At 43.6% G+C, this 20,962-nt stretch overlaps 1 protein-coding gene across 1 annotated transcript; it reads right to left on the bottom strand.

The window, feature by feature from the left end:
• Nucleotides 1-22: 22 nt before the first annotated feature.
• Nucleotides 23-19,981, bottom strand: antxr1d (ANTXR cell adhesion molecule 1d). Its single transcript, XM_029521925.1, has 18 exons — nt 19,563-19,981; nt 14,999-15,070; nt 14,817-14,888; nt 14,346-14,427; nt 13,977-14,007; nt 13,822-13,895; nt 13,633-13,701; nt 13,459-13,539; nt 13,258-13,318; nt 9,646-9,744; nt 9,248-9,317; nt 6,214-6,292; nt 5,831-5,926; nt 5,654-5,692; nt 5,450-5,548; nt 5,174-5,338; nt 4,980-5,060; nt 23-1,285 (listed from the first exon to the last, which is right to left on the bottom strand). The coding sequence occupies exons 1-18, from the start codon at nt 19,712-19,714 to the stop codon at nt 995-997; spliced, it is 1,713 nt and encodes a 570-aa protein (XP_029377785.1). The 5' UTR covers nt 19,715-19,981; the 3' UTR covers nt 23-994.
• Between the last annotated feature and the right edge of the window lie 981 nt (nt 19,982-20,962).

Raw genomic sequence — 20,962 nt, 5'->3', positions numbered from 1 at the left:
AACAAAGAAAATCATTGCCTGGTAGCACGTAAAAAAAAACTTTTTATTGAAGACAGTCACAAAAAGTTGTTAATAAGAAATAATGCAAATGATCATTTCAGTCAGTAAATGAAGAAATACAGGAGAACCCTGAAGATACTACTTCTCAATACAATCTTCCATTCAAAAGCGTCAACAAAACCCAAACCCCATAAGATGCCGTGCCATAATGCTCCCTTATATCCACTTTTGACATTTCCTTTCCCCGAAGTTCTAGAAATCCACCTGACACTAAATAGGAAACAGATGCAGACAGGGCCTGTATTAAAATAAATAAAATATGAAGAAACTGCCCTGCAGTTGTAATAAGGTCACTGTAGTTTTACATAAAATTTTAACTAGGATGTAGAAAAAAAAGCTTCTTTGGTCAAAAAGGTAAAATGATGCATCAGTGTGCTTTGTGGCAACGTACAATAGTGTACATTGGGGGAAAAAAAAAAAAAAAAAAAGCCAGCGTCACCAACATTGCTCTCATCTTTCATGACATGCTGTATTTATCACCAATTCCACATCCCACATTAATATTCTCCACAAAACCAAAGCAAACAAGCGCATTTATCATCACCATTCAAACACAAACTGTCACAAACTAACGTTCAACAACAAATAAATCCTCTCTGCTGAATTTCCAGTGAAGGATTGCACTTACTCTTACCATTCAAGTCAACGTGACCTCTGACACTGTACATACAGGCTTAATCAAGTAACTACATGCTCGTTTTTTTTCTATAATGTCTGTGTGCTTATTTGTTATCTTGATGAAATTCAGTAGCTGATTTTGAAATCAGATAAATATGTTTTGCTGTCCAGCAACAAAGCACAGAGCTTTAAGGAAGAGCTCATGGCTTCTTAGAGCGATGCCTCTCTGCTGTGTGTGTATATGGAGCATAAGGAGGACATGGTTTTATTTTGGAATGGGTTGATCAGTTGTTTATTGGAGGCCGCCTGTTCTGCATTACAGCCTGGGTGGGGGTCGAGAAGGTGGGGGTCCTGGAGGCCCCGGTGGTACACGAGCTGGGGGTGGACCTGGAGGAGAGTGGACCATGGAAGGGGGTGCACGGGAGGGTGGTGTGGTGCGGGGCCCTCTCGATGGCGGCTTTGTGCGGGGGACAGAGTTAGAGACCAGAGGTCGCTGTTCGGCAGGCGGAGGAGGCGGTGGCGAGGGAGAGTGATGTGTACGAGGAGGAGCTCGGTTGTTTGGGCTGGACTCCCCGTCTTTGACACGTTGGAAACGAATACAGCGACCCTGTAAGACGCACAAGGTCAGACCACAGCAACACATCATCACTTCAACGCAGAATACAGATTAACGTGCAGCACATCTTTGTGCAGAAATCAATGAGCCTCTAAGTTCTACCACCCAGATTGGTTTGTGTGAGTCTTTGCCCAAATCTCCTGACAGAGGCATGTGTGTTCGACACACAGAGCTGCCTCTGTCCACACCTGCACTACAATAGCAGTGATGCTAGCAAAGACGAGCACACACATGCTTTTGCAGTCCAAAGCTTTCCCCACTTCCCCTCCTCTTCTGTAGCCTCTGCTGGATGTGCCCTCTCTTGATGCAGGACAGAAAGTGGTTTATGTCTCTTATGTGCTTGACTTGTTGGAATGTAAAAGGGAGGCTTCAGCATCCCCACAATAGTTAACAGAGGCCCCTTCGCATTTAACATAAATTACAAGTTGGAGAGAATGGAACGCTTCTCTTATTGTTCTCATTGATGGGTTTCCTCTCTTCACCCTCTCTGTTCCCTGCCTAGGATGTTCGGGAGAGGGTGCAGACAACACACACAGACACACACACATACATACATACATACATCGCTCAGTCAGCGTGTGAAGGATGGAGAGTAGGTCTCTGTGTCACAGACCCTTGGTGGTCTGATTATAACACCTTATTAAACAGAGAGGCCCAAAAGTCACACAGGGGCCATTAAGAGGGCCCGAGCAGCAGTAGCTTTGTGACTTAAGGGGCATTGTGTATTTGTATATGAAGGGGTGTATAATTGATTGGGGGAAGCCAAGTTGGGGGATGGGGTGGTGGGGTGGTGACTTCTTTGGTCTTGTCACCAGGTCGTGGTGAAAAGGCCAGTTTGTGAGCAGAAGAGCAGCAGCACAACACCAGAGTGAGCATATGGAGACAATGAGAACACAAGCTCATGAATATGAGTGTGTTTGCGAATGTGTGCATGTGTGTCTATGTGTGACTGTAAGCATGCCTCCACCAGAGCATATGGCCTGAATGAAACCTCGGCCTCATGAATAATTGGGGGGGGGGGGGCTGCATGCAAGAGAGAACCAAAAAAACTGAAACCCGGTGTTGATAGCAGCAGTGAGGAGTAGAGAAAAAAGGAGCTCAGTCAGAGCTTTGGACTTGTTACGGTCAGTCCTCCCTGCGAGTCCGCGTTGGCTGTAATGTCTGCCCCCATGGCAACTGTTTATACTTCAACACACGGATTCCTTTTTAGGAGACGAACAAAACCCTAAAACACCTCCAGCCTCCCTCTTCACACCGTTTCTCTGTCTAACCTCCATTTCTTTGTCAGAGCCCTTCCCTCACAAACACAAACACAAACACACACACACACACACACACACACACACACACACACACACACACACAAAGCCGATAGTTTGTGGCCGTTCACAGGGAACCGATGCTCGTGCACATTTGTTGCCATTTATAGTAAAGAAAAGGGGAGAAGGACAAGAGAAAGTTGAGACACACATTTGACCTCACACAACTTTATAGGAATTCCCTCCCATAAGGGGACCGCACTATGTAGAGTCACATATTCAATAGTGTCAAGATGACAGATTTGAAATGGAGACACATTATAAAAAACTAGCATATGAATTGTAGCTTTAATATATCAAGATTTTGAGACGCAAGTTTCTGAAATTCCAGATAAATCCAGAGAAGTGATGCGGTTGCTCAATGTTCCAAATTTGTTTAGCTAATAATGATTGATGATATGAATTAATGGAAATTGTAACAACGTGAGTGATAAAATCAAGAACTCATCTGCAAACTTGCTTTGTACAAGTTTTAGGTTAAATCTGTTCCGTTCCGAGCACAGTATGTGAACAAGGACTGTGGGATACAGTTGAATGGACCAAAAGAAAACTAAACTGCATTACAGTGGTGGAGGGACTTTTAGCAATATCTGACAACCTTTTCGTGACTTAGGTGAAGAGATCCTTTAAGTGAACTGACTGAGGTTGGAGAGGGGTGAGGGGAGTAAAGGGGAGATGCTGCTCTGCTCATCTGTGCCGTCTGTGTGTGAGGATGGAGGGACGGTGGCCGCCCCCTGGTTTGGTCTGTACTGTGTGTCGGGGCCATCGGTGCCATCAGCTCTGGGGACAAAAGAGTGGAATCTCTTCTGTCACAATATTGCTCGTGGGCTTTTAACTCTCCATCTGTTTATGTGACGCTCACACAGGACAGCTGACACGCACTACAGTGACTTGCATGTGCGTGCACGCACACACAGTAGAACGCGGAGGTGAAATGCAAACAGGGAGTGTGGCAGAAACTGGCAGCACCGCTGATGACCGTTTGCAGAGGCAGTGAGGTGGGAGTAATGTGGGGAGAAAGCAGGACGAGCTCCTCCTCAGCTGCTGGTTAACAAGCAGTGTTTAGAAGTCCGCGCTCTCGTGGAAAACACTGTGCTTTTTGCCACCTTGTTGGGCTTTTTGTAATGTGGCTGTGCTTTTACATCCAGCTGCAGTTTCTTGTGTTAGAATATGAAGAGCTGTGCTAGTTTTTTATCAACAATGGGAAATAATGTGGTCTTTCATGCCTAATATGGGTCTTAGAACCAACTAGCTCGCTTGCAACAAAAGTGGAGATTTTTCCCCCCTTGTTTCTTTCCAAGTGTGAGGCAGCGTTTTATTTTCCTCAGTTAATGGTGCGTAAAGGGAGATGTGAGGGTCATTGTTGGGCGGCTCCGTCTCTGACAATGACTCCAGAAACTTCTGTTCTGACAGGGATGAATTATTCCACTTAGAATTAGAAAAAACAAGTCCAAGATGGAAAGATGTTATAAAACCATTGATGATGAACAATTACAGACCACTTATAGACTCCACATACAGTAGCCACACACACACACACACACTAAAACCGAGGATGAATTGTGCCATTCAAAGAACAAATCAATAAATTTTGCAGCGATACGGCCTCTGCAATGAAAAGCGACAATGAAAGCATTTACAACAGAACAGATGTTTCACCATGACAACCAGTATAATGATGAAAACATTTCTCTGAGGTTATGGGATACCAAACACGGGGTCAAGGTTACACATCACATGTGATGTCATGATTTAGGACTCTCTTCGGAAGCAGCAGTGGTGGCCAGTACATTAAACTTTTACATGACACCTAGTATTCAAAAGCCTTTCAGACGCAGCAGCAATTTATTTTTACTATAATTATAAAGACAAAGTAGAGAGTGAGTGTGCAACTTGCTATTTGGGGACTTGATAGAAACCCATTCATTTTCCAGGAGGCACAAAGAGGAGAACAGAGGATACAGTACTCCCTGTGTATGAACAATGGCAGCTTTGACGAAGAATGTGGTATCAGTAGCCCATTGATTCAGTGAGTCTGTGCATGTAGAAATCCAGCTGCTGTGTTGAGGATTAATCTATACAATGGCGCACACTGACACGTGCTGTCTTTATGCAGTGTGACAGACATAAAGAAGAATGCAGACACTAAATTGCTCACAACAGGGACAAGAAACTTTTCAAAACGGTCTGTAGTGTACTACTTTAAGTGGTTGTTATTCTCAGAGCCATCCCCCCCAAAATTACATATAATTACCAAATTATAGTTTTCTATCAATCATTATGCCTGTTGTTGGTCCACTGGATTTTGCAGTCACGATTTATGTCAGCGAAAAGGAAGTGTGACTGTGGTAGAGAGGCAGACTCACCTGATCCCCAGGCTGTGGTCTCATCAGAGATACCTGGTCATAACCTCTCCGGAACAGAGCCCACAGAGCGTCAAGCTTCCCCTGAAGGAAAAATAAATACATAAATAGATAAATGTGAGTTTAAAGCATAAAGAATAAAAGCAAAATATGACTTATGCATTTTATTTCTACATGCAAAGATATGAAAGACTGACCTGAATGGGTGTGTACCACCTCCTCTGCTGAGGGGGGCGGCGTGGCGGTTTTCGAGGTTTGGGCTCATACGGTTCAAATTCCTGCTCTGGCATCTTTACAACTGCATTTTTAGGTTTGTCCAGCTTAGCACCCTCTTCAGTGGACCCCTTCTCCCCCCATCGCACCTGGAAAAGATGAAGTAAGAAAAGCCACAATAAAAACAAGGATCCTTTTAAACAAAATCTCTTGAAAGTGGAGTGTGTGTGTGTGTGTGTGTGTGTGTCGGGGGGGGCTACCTCCATGCGTTTGATGCCACCCACTCCTCTTCCCCCATAGTACGATGCATCCACCGTGGGCCACCTCTTCTTCGGCATTCCATCCTCATCGTCAGATTCCTGTGAGAGAGACAACACTTACGACAGAGCTCATATTCTTGATTGGATCTCTAATTAGAAGGAATAGTCACAAACAGGATTCTGTTCGTGTCGCTGGGGACTTACAGGCTCTGGAGGTGGAGGTGGTGGAGGTTCTTTGATTACCTGATGATTGAAAAACCAAAATAATTGGTAGAAATTTCCACAATATTTCAGTATAACCTGGTTCCAGACCTCTGCACCATTTTCCTTCTTTCAAAAGTTCCAATATGGCAATTGAGTGTGAATAACATTAAGACTTACCACAGTGCAGCACAGAGGCCAGAACCACCAGAGCAGCAGCAGAGCCAGCAGCAGGAACACCACCAGCAGCGATATTAGCACGATGGTACCGTCAAACTGTACACAAACACAGAGTGTCAGGATTAAGATTTAAGTGACCTAAAAAAAAAAACAACGGATGAGAAAAAGGTGAAAATGATAAGCGAAAGTACTCACAGCCTCCTCTGATGACAGACACAACAGAGGAGACCTCAGAGAGGAAGGAGAGGAGAAAAGGACTAGAAGGCCGCGAGAACATTATCAGGGTGAAAGCAAAGTTTATTCAAAAAAGCAGCATGCCAAAAGGGAAATATCATTGCGTGTGTCTTGTGACGGGGCACACTATACACACAGGATGTACTCACACATTCAGTGGTAGTGATGTGAACAGAGCTGGTGATGTAGGAGAGGCCCTCGTTCATGCTCACCTGCAGGTAGATCACCCTGCAACACACAAACCTGTGACTGCTCCGACCCTTTAAAAAAAACACGCTTTGAGTGCACATCTGCTTGGGTGCACCGTTATCTTCATTTTATTTTGGCTACTACAGAAGCTTGCCTGTGGTGCCAAACACATTCCTCCAACTATTCTGTCCATACTTGCTTCCACATAAGAACACGAACATGCTGACACAGACACAAACTTTAAGTCTTTACTGAACTCAGGGAGTTCCCCACCCAGAGAAGGAATCTGCTCTGTTTGGATCAGACCCCAACCTCTAATGAGGAAACCACAATAGCTAAATGACTTGTTCATCTCCGGTGTTTGGTGCTCATATCTGTAGAATAGGCAAGCACGAGAGATGAGGGAAAATGTTTGTCTTGGAAAGATGACAGGATAGCAGTACAAGTCTGAAGACTGAGACAGCAGAATATTTAATCCACAAAGACGACCAAAACACAAGACATGGGCAAAGCAACAAACAACAGACAGCTGGATTATAGTTATAGGGTTTGGAAAAGAATGGAGAAAGGCTTCTTGTGCTGTTTTGGGGTAGGAGGGGGGCAGAGACAAGGGTACCATTGAGCTCTAGGTTTAAATTTGAGGAGGGAGGTGACAAAGGGGAGGTCACTGCAGAGTAGGGGTGGGGGGTTGTTGGGGCTGAGGAGAGGAAACAGAGAGTGGGGGATGGTAGGAGGAGGGCATTTCCTGTTCTACATCCCCTCAGTGCTGTCCCTCCCTTCTGTTTTCACCTCCGCACCCCCCCCCACCCCTGAATCCTTTCCGTAGGACTGTAGCTTGTCTCATAACTCATGCTGACACTGACTTCAGAGTAGGAAACTGGTGGTGCAGGTGCTCCTCATCTCCTCTACTATTTCTCCCCTCTGTTTTTGCCCCCCCCAGTTCGCCAACATGGTTCATCCTCCTTCCAGGCCAACAGGGGACATGGTGCTATCAGCTCCTCTCTGACAGAGAGATCTAAACCCCTATCAATCATCAATCTGCCCACTATATATGTCTTTGCCCTGTGAGAGTGTGTATATGTCTGTATATGTGTGTGTGTGTGTGTGTGTGTCGGGGGGGGCTGCATCTGGAAGGTTCCCAGTCAACATAGATTTAGATGACGGCAAAGCCAATGACTTCATTTTATGCGACAAGGCTCGGGTGGACAGGAGGTGATGGAGGGTCTTTGGGGTTTGAGTCCATGAGACCTCCTAGAGAGACTAAAGACCCCAAAACAGGGGATCTGAAACGTAAGGGTGATTTTCTCTTGGATCACACATGTAAATTTACTCTCACAATTGATAAAGGTTGATCAGTAAAATGGCCAAAAATCTAATTTTCTACCTGAAAGACAACATGATTTAGTATAATCTGTCTTCCTAACCCTAACCCTAACCCTAACGTCTTGGTTTGCAAAAACAAACTCCTCAACACAAAACATACTTACCCAGTAGTTCATTTGAGCAACTCTCTGCACTGAGGGAGGGTGATTTCTGGTTTATGTGTTAACCTCTTTGGATTGTATGTATTATCTACTATGCTTTCATTTTTCTTGTCTACATTCACTTAGAAAACACAATAATGTCTAAAGTCACTCAAATCAAAATCACGTTTAAACCAGAGAAATGTTGTCTGGTTATCTCTTCGCTGAGGAGAATGCAGAAGAAAGGCACTGGAAGGAAGGAACAAAGGAAGGAAGGAAGGAAGGAAAAAAGGGAAGGAACTAAAAATAGCATCACTTTGTTACACAACATAACACAAAGCATAATTTTGTACCACACCTGCCCAACCTGCACAGAGACACTCTCGCTTGACTACACGTGTCCACCTCTGTCAGCACGTCATTGCTCCACAGCCCAGAACTCATCAGCCAGCTGCTGGCCTGTTCTCTGGGCCCTTCAGCCATTCACAGCTGACTTCCTCTTTAGTAGCACTCAGGGTGTCGGGCAGCGCTGACTCTGCTCTAATGGGCTTCTGCTTCATGGAAGGATGTCTCCTTCAGGCACCATTTCTGTGTGTAATGATTCTCCCTATTCTGCTCTGCTCTCTGGAGGAGCAGCACAATCATCCACAAAGCCACGCTGGCAACAATCAGAAACAAAGACATACTAAGCACAAGATAATTGATTTGTAAATGCATTCAAACCCCAGGCGACTATCTAGCAATTAGGTGCTACTTTTGTCAAGAAATGTGGGTAAAATATAGCGTGGTGTGACAGACTCTTAAATCCTCTTGTAGCCACAATGTAAAAACAAAATTCTTTTTCCCCACCTCTTAGCGGTGCTTTTCACAGGCAAACAAGACAAGCTCAAATCATGCCAGAAATCTGAATGACAGCAACAAGACAGATGATGACTGGGAGGTGTCTGAGGCCGCAGGCTGGAGTGTATAATTATGCACAGGTCTCCAGGCAGCCGGGACGGGAAGGCTGCTGGGCCTCGGTCCTCTCCCAGTTGAGCCAGCAGCATTGCCCGGTGTGAAAACTTCTGCTCTGGATATCCAGGGGAAAAGCTGAGAGCCCTATGAGGAAACTTTACATTGCCCAGCTGACTCTGCTCACACTTCCTCTCTTGCAAAGTGTCAGACTGAGATTGGGATATGTCACGTACACAACACAAGATACAAGCGCGTGCACACACACATGGATGGTTGCAAAAGTCCTCTCCAGCAGGCTCTCATTAAGACATGTTCCTGGGCTCTACTCCTGTTGTCCCCTTGTGATTGGTGTCTGGCTTCGTTAGCTGTGACAAACACTGATTGATCACAGACACTCAATGACTTTGGCCCTAATTTGTTCAAGGACAGCAGTCTTCTGTATCCACACCAAACTTGCATGCAGCTGGAAAGTATCTAGCTCAGAGTGTTACAGCTGTACATGGAGAGTTTGGGAACTGGAGTAACTAAGAAATGATATCATGGTGGAACGGAGGTGCAGTCGAGATTTTAAGCTTACCTTCCAACCTCTTCGATCACAGGAGCAGGACAGAGCAGGAAGGTATCCTCTATTCCTGCTGGTCTCTCATCTGCAGAGCCAGAGAAAAAACAAAGTTGCACTTTATGAAGTATGAGTTGAAACATCTGTAGCATAGACACAATGCACATGGTCTTGGATTTATAATCAAAACCAAAATCTCATGATCCAGTAAAGCAAACGTATCAATGTATCACAGCAAATTCACAGCAATGAGATCCTTATGAAAGAATCCATCTCAATTCAGTGCTCTTCTCTGATGATAATTTTTGCTCGGATGTGTTTTCCAGCTCAACTAAATGAATCGGTGGCAGTCACGTTTTAACTTGTGATGAACATAAATTATTCCTGAACTGAGTATTAGAGCACTTTGTACCTACCCACAGTGTGTGTGTCATTCAGTTTGAAGCTGCAGAGAACCTGATCAATGTTTCTGGCATGAAGAAAACCATTGCCTCTCACCACCACCTGAAAACTCTCTGAGACGAAAACAACAAAAGTACAGGCAACATCAGAAATGATGAGCAATATTCTGCACGCTCGTGAGTGACAATGATACGGCACATTTTCAACCATCTGCGAGAGATGTAAAAGCTAAAAGGTTGGTTTCCCATTTGAACTAGACAAATAGCTGATAAGCCACAATGGTGTTCACAATTCTCTATGTCCACTTAAGCAGTAGAAACTTGTTCATGCTGCATTACTGCTTGTTTATATTTGTGTGCACAAGCGTGTATGTGTGGAAAGGCCATACTATGCTCCAGTGGTGCTAATGCTTAAAAGTGTTGCTGTTCACAAATATCTTTGACTATGCTGTAGCCAGAAGGTTTGTGCTTGTGTGTGTGTGTGTGTGTGTATGTCTTTGACCTTTAGTTTCCTCCAGGCATTGTTAAAGCGCACTGACAGAAGCTTGCCAGCATATGCTGGAGTGTCTATGTGGCTGCTACACAGCATATGTTAGACAGTGGGGAAAAACACTTGCTTAAAAACATGCCTGTAGGGCTGACAACAGCGTGGCACTGTCAAAGTAGGTCTGACCTTACCTATGGCACCACGTATGGGCAGAAGTCTATGTGAGATTCATATGTAACATACATGCACTGCTGGTATGTTCTCAGTATGTGCATGTATGAATATGAGCAGGCATGTCTTTCAGTGTGTGTGTGTGTGTGCGCGCGCGCATGTGTGTGTGTTCTGGCTAAGTCTCCTCTAGCATTATCTCGGCTAATAGAACTGAACATTTGTCACACCTTTAACATTTAAAGCTCTAGTGTGAAGATCACTGGATAAAAACATCACAGGATGTGAGTGTATATGTGTCCTTAAAGGTCGGACGAGCTGCTATGAAATGCCATAAATACAGATACACAAAACAGAGAGAGTTAAAAGGCTAAAACAGATGTCACTTTCCAGCTCTCATATGTTAACAGACGCTGCAAAAATGTAGAAGAATTCTGCTTTGCATTTGAAAAAGATCCCAGGTGAGAATGGGGATGTCCAAAACAGATGGAAATTGAAATTGAGCTCTCACAAAATAGGGACGAGTTATATCATATCCTGAATATGAAACAGACGTTAGATAAAACATAATGCTAAACATAAAACCTTTTCCAAGTCAACTCTCCTATATCATACAACAGCCGACCCCACGCAGCTGCATCTATCGGCACATGTTCATGCCTATTAACACATTTTCAAAGACTCACAACTTGTCAGCAGCACTCATGACATGTTGTCAGCAATTTCAAATCCATATGCATACGCATACACACTCCACCTGATTGTCGACACATCTTATTGCAGACAGCCTTAGCATTTACTTTGCACTACAGCTGCAGCTTTACCGTAAAACATTCACACAATGCATACAATAGATTCCATATATTAAAACAAAAATATGAAAGTATGTTTGTTGTAATTTATTTGACAGTATCAATAATCAGACAAATTGACAACTCACAGCTATAAGAACTTAATGAGGTCAGATAACACTAATTATTCTTAATGCTTGGTACCACCCCATCCCCACCCCCCCTTCACACAACGATACCATCATGTTACTCTAATTATGAACTCTGTTATTCTGTAATTCTTATAAAAGTAAATGGTTACTAGTTTCCCTATATTATCCATTATTTAGCTTTTGTCTTGCATTAATTAGTGTCAGTGGTTAGTGCTGTTGCCCCACAACAACTCACTATGCATGCTGGGGCTTAATGGGCTAAAAGGTCAGTACTGTCAGACACATGGTGGGCAGGACTGCTGCTGCCCTGCTGGCATATACAGCATATTCTGCCTTTTCCTCTCTGCCTCTATGGTCCACGTCCATTTAAATCTACACCTGCATGGTCGATAACGTTTTAATTTCTCCAACTGTTTGCCTATGTGACTATACACATGCATACCACTGTGTGTTGTGTGTGTGGGAAAGGAAAATTGGGTGCAGCTTGTCTGAACAGCGCCTCTTCAATCACATTAGTGTGACGGGACAGTGAAGGGCAGGGAGGGGACAGGGAGGAAGGGACAGCGGGGAGGAAAGGGTCAGACGTTAATGAAAGCAGCAATCTCTGCTGTCATGTTAAATCTAAGGCCCAACTTTCACTCTCCTCTCAGTGTGTGTATGTGTGTGTGTGTGTATGTATGTGAGGGAAATGAGTGCTGTCATGTCTGATAGTGCGGCCCAACGTTCACTGTCCAGTCTGATGGCCTGTTTGCAGGCAGCTCCGTCCGGTCACTTCACATCAGTATGAGAGACGTGTGTAGATGTGCTTCAAGATGTGTGTGTGTGTACGTCTTTGTATGTATGTATGCTCACTGAAAAACATCTTATACTGTCACAATACCTATGCAATATGTCAGCCTGCATATGTGTATGTTTTAGTAGATGGGGGGTGATGGTTGTAGTCACACCTCTGAGGAATCTTGTAAACAGTCTTGCATTTCAAACTAAAGCCATACACTGACCATTGTGTTCATTCATGCTCGACAATCACATTACTTTCCATTAGATAAAATTATATTAAAAATAAATGTTAAGTAAAGAACAGAAACCCAAAACCCAGCTGAATGCCATTCATTCAAGAAGAAAGCAATTATTTCTACTTTAAGCTAAGAGCTGAATAATATTCATCCACATCATGAACTAACAAAGACAAACAAAGCCCTATGAACATGTGCTCAGCAAATTACAATCTCTGCCCTTCATTAATTAGGCCAGGATAAGGCCTTAGTTAAAGTGGGTCCCCCGTTTCTTAGTTCACTGACCATTACGCTGCTCATCAATCGAATAATAAATGAGGCTGGGGGATATTTGTCCACATGTCGAGTGACACACACTCGCTCTCTGGCAAGGTCCCAGAGACTCTAATTATCACATGGGTGCAACTCTGATTCTTTATTATTGCTCGCTGATTGCTACTGCTCCTCTCTTCATATCATATCTCATAATGGATGTTAATCCACATGGGATGTCCTGGTAGAACGCCTCCAGATGCACTCTCCTAAGTGAGCCATAATAAGGTCATGTCACAACTCATCCATCCTGCTGGTGTATACATAAAAGCTTATGCACGTCCTTCTTTACTGCTACTCTGCCTCTTACTTCCTGCTGCAGTCCAGATGCAGAGGAGCTGGACATGGGCAGTAAAGTCAGGACTGAAAGGGTCAAAATTACTATTTAGCATGTACAATGCAGCAAACTAGGACAGGGAAGATTCATGGATAATTCCTCTGACCAACATATGTCCCCCTTCCTCCTTCCCTTCTTTCTTTTTTTGGCACACACGCCGTGCTGAAGCAGCTCTGCTAATTTTCCCCCGGCCGTGAATGACAATACGCTCTCCGCCACTCAATGGTCATAAGTGTCCATGCAATTACTCGACCTCCTGTTCTGCTCCAGAGGCTTTAGATGACTTTCATCTGACACAATCACACACCATGACTGTCCGGTGTCTTAACAAGGAGGGGAAACCCTTTCCCCTCCCACCTCTTACCTCCCGCACACACACTGGATGGCTCTGCTGCAAGAATCTCAATACAGGACTTCTTGATGATCTAAGAGACCAGAGGAAGTAAAAAAAAAAAAAAAAAAAACACTGTAAGAAGGTAATTTGATAACATAATCTGGTTTGTGTGACTGTTTCTGTGTGGAAGGATGTTTCTATGACTATACATGTGGTATGTATGTGTCATACCGAGTCAATGATTCCCCTCAGGGCTTGAAAGCCTCCCCACACTGGAAACACATGTTCCACTGTGTCTGCAATAGTTGCAAGCTGGACAAACATGCACACAGAAAAAAATTATGTATGTTTTGTTTTGTTTTTTAAGGTATGCATCATCTTCAAAATCCCCCTGTAGATTCCTACCTGGGTTTGGTTGAAATCTTTGACCCCTACACAGTAAACAATAGCTCCCATAGATCTGGCCTTCTCTGCCTGCAAGAGAGAAGAAATAGACCCATACTGTTAAAGCTCACAATCAAATACATCTTCCAAAACAGGTTTTATCAATCCAGACAGGAATATATATTAAACTTCCGTTCATAAACATCTTACCTCTCTCTGAGCTGTGTCAAATTGCCAATCATTCAGTTCTCCGTCAGTCAGAGCAATGATAACACTGGCTGTTCCTGAAAACACAACACATTCATGTTTTAAAGTCATGTACTAAATGTAGGCTAATGTTATGAGTATATTAGGCTTAAACTTACCGTGCTTCTCCTGATAAATCTGTGCATTAGCCTGCAATTACAAAGATGGTGATGTAAAGGACCTGAATTGACATGAAATATCATGAAAGGACATTGCAGGACAAATTGACTGTGATACAAAGCTAGATCACAAATCTTAGTTTGCTCCCTGGGCAATAGTGAGGTGAAGTAGTCCTAGTGCATGTTTTAACAGGCAGTTTTAACCAGCAGTGCTTTCAGCCACTTGTCATACTTCTATCTAATTCATCTTGGTTCCAGCTGCCAGGTTTAATTAGTCCTCAGTAGATATTTTTTGGAATAAAATCATGGTAAGGACCGCACCAGTGGGATTCTGGCTGGGTCTGCCAATGTGCTGGGTCTTTGTCTTACCATCTGCAGGCCTAAGTTCATAAATGTGTCTCCTCCCGGGACAACCCGTCTCAGAGCCCCTAAGCCTTCGGTAATGGCTTCCCTGTGGGGTAAACAAACAGTCTGATAAAATACTCTGAAAGAAGGCCGCTCTCTGGAAAAGTGATTGAAAAATATTCCCATCACAGGAGATGCAACAATATATGCAGAAAGTGGCTAGAGCTGGCAAGTAATTTTGCGGCCCAAGTTGTAGCCAAGTGTTCGTCTCCAGCCAAAACACAGTTGTGTACTCAGTAAACTGAATGCGCGGCTTTGTATTGGTTAGCTTCCTAAAGCTGGATGGAATTTGTCTGCAATTAAATTTTGACTTGCAATAAAACATGTTTTGTTTCCACAGATTTTAAACCATAAACAGAGATAACAACACAAACGATCCAAATGGAAATCCAGGCAGACTATCCAGGGACGAATAAGACTGCTGAGCAGGTGTACCTGTTCTCAGTCAGCTTCATGATGATGTTTCCTCTCGTGGAGAAGACGATGAAGGACATTCTCAGCATGGGGCTGCAAACACACATTTGTTTGACATTAATATCCGCAAAAGAACAATATCACCATCTGAAAAGATTAATGATCCAGGAAAAAAAAAAAAAAAAAACTAATCCTGCTTGTACCTGATGAACTTCTCTACCAACTGTTTCACAAAGGAATAAATCTCTATCCAGTGGTGCTTCACGCTTCCAGATCTGAAAAAGAAAAGGAAAAAAAACCTCAAGGATTTATGAAGTTATCATAGATGATTGGTCACAGCTAATACAATTTCATTAAAATGACAACAAGGGACAACAGACTTTTGTGCCCAAATATTTCCAGAGCATTGCCTTCAGTTTCAGTTTTAAACATCATATTAATATAACAGCTACAAAGTTAGCACGGTGACATTAGCATTTGGCGTTGCTGTATGTGAATCACTCTGGGCTTCAAAATAGCATTTTAAGAATTTTGTTTATAATCTAAAACTATATCTGCTCTGATGACCATTTCCGATCGGTCTTCAAAACAACCTGCGTCCGAAACCGTGTATCACATGACCGGATACTCACACTGCGCATGCTCTTGGCGGCCAAAACCGGAAATTGGAGCAGGAAATGAGCATCAAGCAGCGGCATGTTTAGCGTACAAGTGACAACAAGGTCAGTAACGTTTGTATTTCACTGTTATGTTATCGTTGTGTTATTTTTTATTGTCGTATTCACCGCTAGTATTTTGGCAGATCAGACACAAAGCAGGATGCAAGGCTACACTTTGTGGTCCAGCAACCAAAATGGCGCCGATAGCGTTCGCCCAAGTCTCTGCCAAAGTTAAATTTTTTTGTGTTTTTGAGATATTAATAAGGTATTGCTTACTGTACCGACAAGGTTTCTGCTTTATTTTTTCAAAGCGCTTATTTCAGTATACATGAGACTGTGTGTGGAGGTTGTCATTGGTGGAAAATGAATGGCACTGGATAGTTATCCCCCTTATGAGTGCTATGACATGACAATCATATGGACAACAATTTAAAGACAATGTTTCTTGTAATTGGATGGATTATTTAATCTTTATTTAATCTCTACCAAAACTATGGCAGAGATATGTAAAAATTTCACCAGCACTTAATAAAAGTAAAAGTCCAAATGTGTGCAGCAGGGCCATAACTTTTTGTAAGCTGTGATTTAAAGGCATTGTGTTTTTGTTCTTAAGCTTATGAAAGCTGGATGGATGCATGTTTCAGGAGCATCAGTTTTTCTCCTCCACTTTGCGGACAGCCTTCTGGCCGCCCAGTCACATTCCATTACAATGGACTGTAACCTGTCAGCGGTGAGAGCTGCTGGTTAGCCTGCTGCATGCTGCTGTGGTCATGACAGTCTCCTTAATGAAGACCAGTCCCATGGGGCTGCTAATGGGGGCTAATTGCTGCTGGGCCAGAGGGCTGAGGTTAGACAGGGACAGATGTAGCAGTCTGCCTCTAGCAGGGACCATGGAGCAGGCAGCTGGCCTGTGCGTCCATGTCTGCGTGTGTGTATAGTATCTGTGTTTATGTGACCGTGTGTGTGTCTGTGCGTGCGACTGTGAAAGGGAGCAGATGGTCCCAGTGAACGCAGCCAGTGTAACAACAGGTTGGGGGTCCGCAGAGTGAAAAGGCTGTGACATGAACAACATAGGGACGCAGGCGTAAAACTTGGCAGGGGGTAAGTGTAAGTGTGTGTCAGTGTCTTTGAAAGATGCAACACCAAACAGCTTATACTCCAAACTTAGAAAAGGGCAGGGCCATGAGTGGCTGCGGAAGTGGGTCATAAGTGGGGTGAAAGTGTGAGCTTGTTTTATTCACGATGGCTCTATTATGCCTCCCATTTAACCAGTCATCCTTTTCTCTTAAAACCCTGGTGCTAGGAGAAATCTCCAGGGGGACTTGGAGAAAAAAAAATCTTCATCTCAAGATTCAGTGTTTACTGGGGAGAAAAACACTGTGCCAGCCCTTCTCTCTGTGAATCAAAGCACAACCTTTGTAATATATACTATAAGGGTATAGATGAGAAAACAGGAGTTGACCTCATTAGCATTAGTCCTTTATTGTGTGCAGAAATGACTGGCTAATGAATTGATCTAAAATGAATGGATGGACATTATGAAAAATTCACGCACAGAATCTTGATTCCTTTATTTAGAAGGAATTGCAAATCTCACTGCCGTCATCCAACAAATTATTCTCAATCCATTAACCCACAATCCTTAGGGTTGCATAATATGGCAACACATTTTTTTCTGGCTGGCAATCAGATCAAAACTTTCTGCTCCAATCCCAACCATAAAGCGTTACACCTATTATTCTATTTGAGGGCAAACCAGATAGAGAGGAAAAATGCAGCCTGGTATTCCATGCGGATCAAACATGGAGAGCAGGAATGTCGGGTCGTTTGGTTTTTCTAATGTTGGTTCTGTGTCTAGCGAGATGCTTCCAGTGGAGTGCACACACATTCTCTTCACAGCATGCCTCATAACCTTCTGGACACTGAGACCCCAGCCAAACATGTTAGGGAAGACAAACAGTGGAGATGCGGGGACCAATGGAGACACCTCAAAGCATCCTTTATGTATGATTTTGCTCTTTTCTCTATCAGTGAAACGTTAGATTAGGTCAGTGTTTGGCATTTAAGAGCTGTGAAACCAACAAGTTGATGCCATCTCAGGAGAAAGATCAGCAGCTTCCTGAAGGCCTGCTGAAGCACGTAGGTCCTGGCAATCAAGAACAAACACATGAGTACCAGAGGGTAGGCCATGCGTGACATTCCGTGCTCCCCAGGCTCCTCCTAAACTTTCTGAAGCAAAAGGGTAAAGACTGAAGAGCGGCTGACAGATGTTCCCATGGACATCTGAAAGATCACCAAACATGTCAAAACCAGAGCAAAATGTCACTCAATGTGTCCACCTCACAGCTCATAGGTAGTGAGCCCAGAGCAACCAAGGGCATACAGCGTGCCTTTTTAAACCATTACCTCACAGACTTCCCAAATGTCATCCACAGATACCACAGTGTTTAACTGTGTCGCTGCAAAATCACTGTGCTCAGTTCTTCTTTAATAAACATACTCCATTCGCTTGACATCGCAACCCATTATTTTTCTTCAGAAATAGGGCAACAAATTAGACTTATTTTTGGATGGTGTACCTGCTCTGTCATTTTCGCTTCCTCCGCTCACTGCACGTTTCCACATGTTTGATTGTTCTCTGTCCATGAACATAAGCTCAACTTGCAGCCCAAGCAAAGATAGGACAAAAATGTCAATTATAATGTCTGGGCCCGCACAAACAGCAGCGCAATCTGAGCCTGCAGAGATCACACGCAGATAATTATTGGTAGAGTCAGATTCACAGGCCGGTAAAGGTGGCAAAGAAGCCTGAAAAATCATATTGTAATACCCTAACAGGTATTGGTCTTTGTGCCAGATTGTGTTAAAGCATATTCAGCTTGCAGAAGATAAGTGTCGTAAAGGAAGGCTTAGTGTGGGAGTTGGTGTTCATGTTACTTCCTGCCAGTCCTGTGGTTTAAATAACCACTTTTCTGATCTAAATCACGCTCAGAATCTTTGTTTGTCATTGTTCCTCTCTGATGTCCAATTCATGGGAAACCCTAAATGGCCTCTTGTCAAATAAATACACGCATTCCTTTCAGGATTAGTTGAAGATCAAGGTCAGGGTTAGGCTTTTAAACACACAGGAAGAGCACTTTAATAAGGGTTGTGAATTGTTACTGTAAAATAAATGAGTCTTAGTTCTGTTTGTTTAAGGTCAGTGGTTGTTGGACTCATTAAAGCTTTTCAAACTGAAGAGCTTGTGAAAAGAAAAAAAAAAAAGAAAAGAAAGTTCTTCTACAGGAGGTTGGACAGCGGACAGTACAGATATCTTAACCCAAATGCTCTCTTTACATTTTCTTAATCATTTTAATATTTTTTACTGATATGCAGATTATTAAGAAATGTGATCTTAAACCCAAATAATGAGAATTGTTAGAACTTTTGATCACTTGATAAAACATGCCTCAGAAATTGGTATCAATAGGCATGTGGTTTTTGATTTATTTTTGAGTTTTTGGTGCTTTGCAAACATACATTTAATCAGATTAAGTATTGCTCTCTGCAGAAAAACGTTTTTTCTTTCTTCTCCTGGTGTGTAGCTACAGTCGGCTCACGGTGGATTGAAAGGAAAGATCACCGGGCCACAGCAGCGGAGCGGGGCAGCTGTGTCCGCAGGCGTCATCGGCCTGAAACTCTATATCCAGACCGCTCGCCCAGCCCACATCCCGGGGGTACAGCCTCTGCCTCGGCACTGTGAACCGGACTAAAAGAACAGCATGGCCTAACACCCCAAACTGCAGATACAGCGCTGCATGCCTGCGTCCTCAAAGGCACAGAAAGGATTAAAGGTTAAAGACGCGTACTGCTCCCATTAAACAACAAACCGACTTCTGGTCTCACACACAGGCTTCTTTTCTGACTATTGCTCCAAAAATGGAACAGCTGCCTTTGTCTTTAACTAGTTACACCTCTTCTTTTGCTTCTCATTTGGATGATTAGAACTACAGAGACTTGCAGACCGACTCCGGCTGATGCGCTCCGCGTTTCCAAACAACTGGGCGGTTGCATGGCGATGCGCAGCGAGGAGAAACTAACAAAGCCATAAATAAGATCGGACACTCACTTGTCCAGGACAAAGTAGAGGTCGAAGGCGCCCTGACAGGACCTCTCCTCCTCCTCCTCCTCCGCCTGTCGCTCCCCTCTCACCGACACATCGAGAAAGAAAAGTCCCAGCAAAGCTAAGGCGAGGAGCATGCGAGTGTGTGTCCTCGCCATCTTTCCCGGTTACTGTTGACTGCTCCAACACCGCGTCGGCTCAACAGCTTCACATTTTCTCTCTGTGTGTGTCTCTGGGTCGGCTGTGTGTTGTGTAGTCGCTTTGTTTGTCGGAGGTCTGTCCTCTCAGGTGAAGCGCATTCAGCCCGCCGGAGTGTTGTTCAGTTTAAGCCGGGACCCCAAAGTCTTTTCTTTCAGATGAGGGAGGGGAGGGGGGGAGAAAAAAGCCAGCAGTGGAGCAGGGCAGGATGGAGAGGAGCGACACCAGAGGAGGGACACAAAACTCCACTTTTCCACAGGAGGAAAATCCTGCCCCACAATCCACGAGGAGAGGATATCTGGGCAACTTTACAGGGAGTGAGAAAGGGAGGGGGGATTTGGTGATGACGAAAAAGTCAAGGTCTGAATAAACCAGTTTTGTTTTTTGTCATCTCCCACAATAATTGAAATGAATTATTTCTCCTCGGTAGCTTTAGGTTTATATTTCCTCTTATTATTTAGAGTAGAAACAAAAGAAAGGATTCAAATATTCAAAGTCATAGACGGAAAATGAGCCGTCATTTTGTACCGTTTGTGTAATTTGATCATTTTGTGTCTTTTAGACCTGTGATAAAAAGTGACGTATTAAGTCCTTTCACCTCCAAAGGCAAAAATGACCAGTAAAGACAAGCTCACTTCAGTTCTACAGGCCTTTTAGTGTCCCTGTGATTGTCAGTTATGGAGATGTGATTTAAACTGTTATTTTTTAGCCTATTTATGCTTTAACCAGAGTGGTCCGCTCCTTCTTTGTGCTTCTCATTACAGAAAGTTGGCTCCGAAACAAGCATTTATCCAAACCAAAGCTTTGATGCAGAATAATCCATTAAATGCTCATTAGACAGAAACATTTAGTTTATGAATTATGCATTTACCCGGTGGCAAATCGAGACCACCCGGCATCGTGTCATGGTGACTAGGCCCAATTTTACCCTTTCCCCCCAGCCTACACGAACTTTGAGCACCATTTCCACCAAATCTCGTGTATCTGCACTTATTGTTTCCAGAAATGTGACCAAAGACATTATTTGGATTCCAAATGAACAGACCTGCTGCAGGCTGCCAGGGGTCTACGTGAGGTACTGCCTCAGGAAGTGTCCTGGATTCCTGGGCACAGGAAGTTCCATGAAATGGCACGAATACGCAGACTGGGCACATCATGTTTTACACTGGGGAATATTGCTCAGTTGGTCCACATGCATATATTATATA

This window comes from Echeneis naucrates, chromosome 15, assembly GCF_900963305.1.
Source record: "Echeneis naucrates chromosome 15, fEcheNa1.1, whole genome shotgun sequence".
Classification (NCBI taxonomy): Eukaryota; Metazoa; Chordata; class Actinopteri; order Carangiformes; family Echeneidae; genus Echeneis; species Echeneis naucrates.
This window is presented reverse-complemented; position numbering and strand designations above follow the sequence as displayed.

What these genes read in the sequence shown, in the direction of transcription:
- antxr1d (XM_029521925.1), bottom strand. Translation starts at nt 19,714, where the DNA reads ATGGCGAGGACACACACTCGCATGCTCCTCGCCTTAGCTTTGCTGGGA. An exon ending in GTGATCGAAGAGGTTGGAAG is followed by an intron (nt 6,293 to 9,247) that starts GTAAGCTTAAAA and finishes TGTGTGTTGCAG; the next exon opens with GGTGATCTACCTGCAGGTGA. An exon ending in ACATCACTACCACTGAATGT is followed by an intron (nt 5,927 to 6,213) that starts GTGAGTACATCC and finishes GTTTGTGTACAG; the next exon opens with TTTGACGGTACCATCGTGCT.